Below are 8,117 nucleotides of genomic sequence, written 5' to 3' on the forward strand. Positions count from 1 at the left end.
GTTAGGACTGTAAAGTGCACAACATGCAGGCATGCAAAGAATATTTGAAACTCAGAGTGCCTGTTATTTTTCAGAGACAAAAACAATATAAAGGTGCAAAGGGAAAAACTAGTTGAATTTGTTTGGAATTGTTTTATAGCATTGAAACAGTTCAAACCTGCTTTCTTTGGTGGTGATGCAACTGAGTTCCTAAAAGGAACTTGACAATTCATGGAAAATACCTCAGGAAGGGTGATATGAACTCTTGAGTCATCAATCTACTCCTGAATCAGCAGCCTAAGGCTATGAGAAGAATGAAGTTTATAGTGTAATAAACACAACTGACAACTAGTTCTTAAACTCTTTACTCAGCACTGTATTTGAAACCCAGTTTCAACTTTCCTTGGCCATTTGACCTGAAATGCACCATTTACTACTCCCTGTTGTTGGAGTGAAAGCCCTCCTTAGAGAAGCCATGCATTTGCAATATCATCTCAGGTTCCTATTCACAAATACTGCACAGAAGTTTATCTAAATAAATCTCTTCCATTTCTTTCTCATATTTAGATGAGATTTTTCTTTTCTTCTACAAATATTTATGAAGGACTCATCAGGTAGTAGATGCTATTCACGACAATCATTTTAAAGAACAGAAGATCCTTTGATGGCTATCTAATGCCTCCAAATTACGTACACCTATTAACTCCTCATTTTTTCATGCCCCTGTTTTCCAGATGAGTTGAAAACTGGCAGTTCAAAAGGACACTGAAGCTTTAGACACAAGCATGGCTGGGAAGAGAAACAAGGCTGAGAGAACACAGAGGTATTGCTAATGTTACTTATAAAACTTTGGAATTTAAAGAAAAAGGATCTAAGTGATGATCTTTCCTTTAAGGGGGTGGTAAAGAAATGAAAAATAAAAATAAAATGTTTGATAATAATAGTTTTCATAAAATAACCACTAACGAAGTTGGCAGAGGTTTTAAATACATTTTTATTTAAAATAACTAAATGGCAGCTCAGGAGGACAGTGTATTCACAGCACACATTCCCAGGATTGATAAGGTTCCCTCAGCCAGTTTCCTGCAGCTGGAGAGCTCAAGCAGATGACGACAACATGAGTGTTAATCATTTCCCGACCAGGCAATCTTAGTCACAAGTTCACTAGAAGTGAAATCAGCCCCTTGGGTTTAAAAGCAGCTAAAAAACTTTTTTTTTCTCAGTTCACTTTGCAGTTTCTCCCTTTCAGGTTAAGCACATGGAAATTCGTTTGGCAGTTCTTTTTACATCACAATTTCCATTAGTTGCTCCCACAAATTGGGGTTTATCTGATTGTGTGGTAGATGGGAACCTCAGGATAAAATTCAATGGCTGAAGGCTGAGTGAAGTTTACCCTGGCTGTGGTTATGAAGAGGGTAAGTGACTGGACCTCTTTGGGTTTATTTTCTCTTATGCTAGATTTTATACACCATAAAATGCAAAAGGCGTAATCTTGCATTTATAGTTAACCATTTAGATGTGTTTGGAGGTTGTTTTTAAGTGATCACAGGCCAAAACCAAGAATTTAAAACATACATTAGGCATACATGCCAAACAAAATTGTTTCATTTTCCTCCTAAAAAAAATCATTTCTATTAATTATACAGTTTATTTAGTTAATTGAACTGTTATTGAAATGTCTTTCTGCATTAATGGAATGTTGGACTGTTCAGTAAATAGACTGGAAACAATTTTTTGTGAACAAAGAGACATAAATAATTTTGATTATTGGAAATAGCCAAGGTGGAACTGGATGGAACATCTGGCGGCAGACTTCAAAGGTCAAATAATTCTAATAGAAATATATTAGCTGTCTGTTTTTATTTAGCAAGATGATTTTTTTCTTGTTTCTTGAAATCTATTTGAAGTAGTCATAACAATTTTATAAATTAAACCTATAATGATATTTCAATTATTGTCTTTCTGGAAAAGGAAAATGATATTTGGGTATAATAGAAGTGCTTTCATTAGAAGAGTACTGGGCAAGACTCTGTTCTTGCCCATTTCAATTGTGGTGACCTTTTATTTCAAGAAAAATACAGAATTTCTCTTTTTTGAGGCCTAGAATAGTCCTGGGCACATAGAAGACTTTGTGGAATTAGCTACTGATTATTTATTTTTAAGTCTGCACTTACATTAATGGATTTTAGAAGATATCTTCTAGTCACTTGTGTAAAACTTTATTCAGTACTCAATATGTCAATGACGAATTAAAAAGGAAATAGAAGATGGTTTTTATCTGAAAGGAATTTAATTCACCTCTTTCCCAGTATGAACCAAACCTTTCCATTTTGGAGAACTGTAATTAATACTTTTCTTCTGAGTGTTTGAAAAATTATGGAAAATGCCACCTGTTTTTTACAACAACATCGCTCATCATTGTGAAAACCTGGAAAGAACTAAATGTTAATGAACAGAACAGCAGTTAAAGACAATGGCATACTACATAACCTGTAAAAAAGAATGAGGTGAATCTATATTTATTAACATGAAGGCAGTCCAAATAATATTTCTAAGTTATTTTTTTTAAAAAGCAAGTTTCAAAAAAAATAGTGAGTTAGTAGGTAGAGTGTACAGTATTCTCATTTTTTGGTAAAAACAAATAAACCAGTATCTACATTTACAATGTCTGTATGTGTATTTACCAAATCATTTAGAGTCGCCGTTTTTGGGGATTGAATGAGAAAGTCTATTTTCTACCTTGTAGATATTAGAATGTAACTGGTAGGGACTTTTTAAATTTAATTCTAAAACCTCAGTGTTTATAATAGTGTCTGGCACGTAACAGGCACATGACAGTGTCGAATAAATGAATGAAGAGATTTACGTAATATTTAAATTTTTTAAAAATTAGCACAGTTGATTTTCAAGCAGATAAAATCCACAAAATGACTTATTGTTTTAATTAAAAAAATATTTAGAACAACTTTCAAAGCCTCTACTCTCTCTTCCCTTCATGTTACCTCTTCTTCTTTTCTACTTTTTGTAACACTTTCCTTCCCTTTTCTAGCTAATTTGGGTTCAAAGGGAAATGAAAATGTCATGGTTCCTGTGCTTATTTAAGATTTTCTGCCGAGGCATCTTACTTTGCGTTTGACATCCATCTTCAGGAATCCGTGCATCTAACATCCCAGATTGCTGCTTAGCTTTTTATGTGCATGCCGTCTTTCCAATTTGATGGCAAACCCTGGAGAATACAGACCCTGTCTTATGATCCTTTCTGTCCTCAATACCTAGCACAGGGCCTCACACACAGTAGGATGGCATTGTTGTTGAGTATTCTTCCCACAAAATTTTGTGCGGTTCTTAATGATGGCATACTACTATAATCCCTCCTCCTAGGCTGAGCATCGTATACAATAGGCACTCAGTACATTTATTGAACGAATGGTTGGTGATCGACCCTGGCACGTAATCTCTGTGTGTATGGCTGGTAAATTGGGTTCTGAGGGAGATGAGAGGAGACTGTATCAGTTTGGGATTCTTTTGGTTGCCAGTGATAGAATACCTGACTAAAATCGGCAGAAGCAGAAGCGGAAGCAAAGGCGATTTATTGGCTCATATAGCAGTTTGATGGTGCACCTGGCTTGAGAAATAGCTAGACACTGTGGCACAAAGTGATATCTCTCTCTTTGTCTGTCTTGTCTCTCTTTCTCTTATTCTGTTCTCAGACAGGCTTTCTCTCTGAGGTTATAAAATAGCTGCCAGAATCTCCAAGAACCATATTCTTTCAGATTCCAATCCAGCAGAGAAAAAGCGAGTGTCTTTCAGCAATCCTAGAAAACTAAACCGTGACAGTTGCTCAGAGTGGACCAACAGTAACTGAAACCAGGATGTTAGTGTGCTGGTTTCATGAGCTTCTAGGGGCCAGGAATAAAGCCTCAAGCAGGCCAAGCGAACTGAGAGTGGGGAGAGGAGGATCCCCAGATAAAAATCAAGGTTGTTGCCGCAAGAAGGGAATGGATGCCTGATAATTAAACAACATATGTCAAATGCAAAGGTAAGAGAATTACTTGGTACTCTTTTCCTCTTTCCTTGACATAAATATAGCCAAATATGAGTAAGTAATCGCTGGGAGAACTCAATCAATTCTAACTCTATAAGGGTGTGCGTACAGGTACTAACTGTTAAAGAGAAGGCAGTTGGAAAGATGGAAGAAGAGAGCTTCTGAATTGATTGAACCCAGAGTCCTGTCTGGAGCAGTGACTCTCAAATTTGCTCTATACTGAAATTATCTGTGGGTAATTCTGATGCTCAGGCCACTCTTTATAACACGTGTATCGGAATACCTAGTGTTGGGACTCAACCATTGGTACTTTTAGGCTCCCAGGTGTATTGTGTTCTATGCAATTTGGAGACCCAGTGGTCAAGAGAGATATCAGGGAGGATTTAGAATAGTTTTAAAGGCACCTGAAACTGTAGATCCTCCATAAATATCTGATGACTTGATTTAAAAGAGGAAAAGAACATAACTGGGCAAAGATGTGGGGGGGGGCATATTTGTGAACTGTCTACTCTTTGTAAGCATTGTGTTCAGTTCTCAATATACATTTCGCACCTGATCTTCATAATCAGGATTAAAAAAAAAAAACAAACTCCATTTACCGTGAGGAAATAAAGGTTCAATAATGCTAAAGTAACTTGGCAAAAGATCAATCAATAAATAAAGCAGGTCTTTTGAGCTCCAAATTATATACTCTTTCACGGTACCACAATTACAGGTGTCAGACATGAGTTTAAGGGGGAACTCAGCTGTTGGGTGTAGCAAGTAAATTTACCTGACTAAAGAAAAGAGTATAGACTAGGCATGAAGGCGGTCCTGAAAAATTGACAGAAGTGACATCATCTACAGCAGCAGTCCCCAGCCTTTTTGACACCAGGGACCGGATTCTTGGAAGACAATTCTTCCACAGGTGGGGGATGGTTCAGGCGGCAATGCGAGCGACGGGGAGCGACGGGGAGCGGCAGATGAAGCTTCACTTGCTTGCTCGCCAGCTGCTCACCTCCTGCTGTGCGGCCCCCCGCTCCTAACAGGCCGTGGTCCCATACCAGTGCACAGCTCCGGGGTTGGGGACCCCTGATCTACAGCACAGGGTGGCAAACAAGGGCCTGTGTGCCAAATCCAGACCACCACCTGTTTTTATAAATAATATTTTATTGGAACCAGCCACATTCATTTGTTTACATATTGCCTATGGCTGCTTTTGCACAACCATAGCAGAGCTGAGTAGCTGTGACAGACACTATATGGCTTATAAAGCCTAAACTATTTACTAGCTAGCACTTTACAGAAAAAGTTTGCCGACCTTTGACCTAGAGTTTACGTTTTTATGTAATAAGCAGTTCTGAGAAGGGATGAGATTGCCATTATCAATCCAAGACTGATGATAATGCTTGTGGCCATATGAGTAGGATTCTCCAAGCATCTTCACATTCATTCATTCAGTAAACATTTATCGAGCATCTACAAAGTGCGGGACACTCTGAGCTCAGTTGAAATGCAGTGCAATACATTCTACGGTGAAAAATAGGATTCCAACATATGATAGCTTCTCTCTCTGCTTCTAGTCTACATGAGGGCAGGGTTTGGTTCTGTTTTTGCTCATTACTGTGGGTTCAGCCTAGAAGGCAGTAGGGGGTCACTAAATATTTGATGAATAAAATAATGATCAATTAATGTGGTAGAGGCAAGCATAGGATGCTGGGGAAACACACCTAACCCAAACTCTGATGGAGGTCAAGTTATGAAGTTGAAGAAGTGGAAGAAGTGAAGGAAAAAAGGCAGCAAGTCGGGGAGGGAGGGGAGCAATGAAGGGGTTGTAGTAGTTCACTGGACCGATCTTGGACAAGGTCTGTCTTTGTGGGACTGGACAGAAAGAGAGCTATGATCCTGAGCAGTATTTGGTGAAAGATTTCATGTGATAACAGAAAAATCTATTCAGTTCCCAAGTCAAAAAACCTCTAGAAGCTTCCTGCTACCTACAGTATAAAATCAAGATTACTAGGTTAGACCTTCAAGTCCTCTGTAATTTGTTCTCTGCTGGCTTAATCTTTTTTATAAATTTACTTATTTATTTATTTATTTATTTATTTTTGGCTATGTTAGGTCTTCGGTGCTGTGTGCAGGCTTTCTCTAGTTGTGGTGAGCTGGGGCTACTCTTTGTTGTGGTGCATGGGCTTCTCATTGTCGTGGCTTCTCTTGTTGCAGAGCATGGGCTCTAGGCGTGCAGGCTTCAGTAGTTGTGGCTTGCAGGCTCAGTAGTTGTGGCTTGCAGGCTCAGTAGTTGTGGCACACGGGCTTAGTTGCTCCACGGCATGTGGGATCTTCCCGGGCCAGGGCTCGAACCCGTGTCCCTTGCATTGGCAGGCAGATTCTTAACCACTGAGCCATCAGGGAAGCCCCTGGTTTAATCTTATTGCCCTTAATTCCTTACCTCAGTTCCTACCCTCTAGTTTTATGCTTTCTGATTATGCTTTATTCAGTCTTAATTTTGTGCCTTGTAAAAAGACATATCCCTGCTTGGAATGCTCTTCTCTCTCTCTCTCTCTCTCTCTCTCTCTCTCTCTCTCCCCCCCCCACCCACTCATTATATAAGACCCAGTGCACAGGACTTCCCTGGTGGTGCAGTGGTTAAGAACCTGCCTGCCAGTGTAGGGGAAATAGGTTCCAGCCCTGGTCCGGGAAGATCCCACATGCCGCGGAAAAACTAAGCCCATGTACCACAACTATTGAGCCTGTGCTCCACAGCCTGCGAGCCACAACTACTGGAGCCTGGGTACCTAGAGCCTGTGCTCTGCAACAAGAGAAGCCACCGCAAGGAGAAGCCTGCGCACTGCAATGGAGAACTAGAGAAAGTCCGCACTCAGCAACGAAGACCCAACGCAGCCAAAAAAAAAAAAAAAAATGCACTTAGATTCTTTTTCTCTTTTTTGCTGCACCTCGCACGGCATGCAGGATCTTAGTTCCCTGACCAGGGATCGAATCCATGCCCCCTGCAGTGGAAGCTTGGAGTCTTAACCACTGGAGTGCCAGGGAGGGCCTGCACCTTGATGCTTTCGACAGATTTTTCCCATCTACCCCAATCCTCACTGATCTCTTCTCTGGATCCCATCACATGTTAACATTCATCTCTCATTTTTAGACACTAAATCAGTACTGCCTTGGACTGTTTTGAGCTGTTTCATGGGTTAATGCTTTACACCCACCATTAGAATAAACGTTCTGGAAAAAGGGATCATAAGACATTTCCCGAATATCCTCTTAGTGCCCAACAATATGTACACTTAATATTTGAGTAGACACTTAAATACTTATTGAATAAATAAATGAATGAGTCAGATGAACAAAAAGTTATGAGGTTAGAAATGCTGCTAAAAGAGGAAGTCAAAGAATGGAAAATAATTAGAGGAGATGCTAATAGGACAAGGAAAATAAATAGTACTTTGGTTTGAGGTAGTCTCAAGAAGTACAGGTTTTGAGAGACAATATTTAAGTTTACTTTAAAACATTATGGAAATTCAGATGTGGAGAAATGAGTTGATATACTTCTCAGTTTAAGGAAATTTATCATCATTGATAAGATCTTGTTCTTTTTTTTTGTTGTTGTTCTTTTTTTAAAAAAAAATCGATTTATTTATTGTGTTCCTCTTTATCTCCTTTCCTATTGTCATTACTGTCACAGCAGCCATTCTAATTTGGTTAATGTATGTTCTCTTTTTGTATCAGTTTTTGTAAAATGTATATTTTTTTTGTTTTTTAGCATGTGTTTAAAACATTTATATATGCTGTAATGCGTTATGGATCTCAATTTGGGTTCTTACCTTTTTCACTAAGCGTTCAGGTTTTAAAGATCTATGCATATTGCTATAGATCTGTTGTTTCTAATTGCTACGTAAGACGTCATGATGTGAATTCACCACGTTTCACCTATTTACATCTCCAGTGATGGAAACCAATAGCACAATCTCATATTGTTTCTTCATACATCTAGCCTGAGAGTTTACTTGGGATGTATCTCCTGGAATGGCATTGCTGGATCACAGGATATGCATCTATTTAATTTGACTAAGAAGTACCAGATTTCACTGCAAAATGGTGG

The 8,117-nt window shown here is 38.9% G+C and overlaps 1 protein-coding gene across 1 annotated transcript in view; it reads left to right on the plus strand.

Annotated features, from left to right (window-relative positions):
- The first annotated feature begins 767 nt into the window (after positions 1-767).
- TRPM6 (transient receptor potential cation channel subfamily M member 6) overlaps positions 768-8,117 on the plus strand; it is a 178,605-nt gene continuing 171,255 nt past the window's right edge. Inside the window, exons 1-2 of the mRNA XM_024738988.1 lie at positions 768-802; positions 1,229-1,394. Of these exons, the coding sequence (XP_024594756.1) occupies positions 1,386-1,394 (9 nt within the window). The 5' untranslated portion in view covers positions 768-802; positions 1,229-1,385. The remainder of the gene's footprint in view (positions 803-1,228; positions 1,395-8,117) is intronic.

The sequence above is a fragment of the Neophocaena asiaeorientalis genome, unplaced genomic scaffold (assembly GCF_003031525.2).
Source record: "Neophocaena asiaeorientalis asiaeorientalis breed wild unplaced genomic scaffold, Neophocaena_asiaeorientalis_V1.1 scaffold249, whole genome shotgun sequence".
In the NCBI taxonomy this organism is placed as follows: Eukaryota; Metazoa; Chordata; class Mammalia; order Artiodactyla; family Phocoenidae; genus Neophocaena; species Neophocaena asiaeorientalis.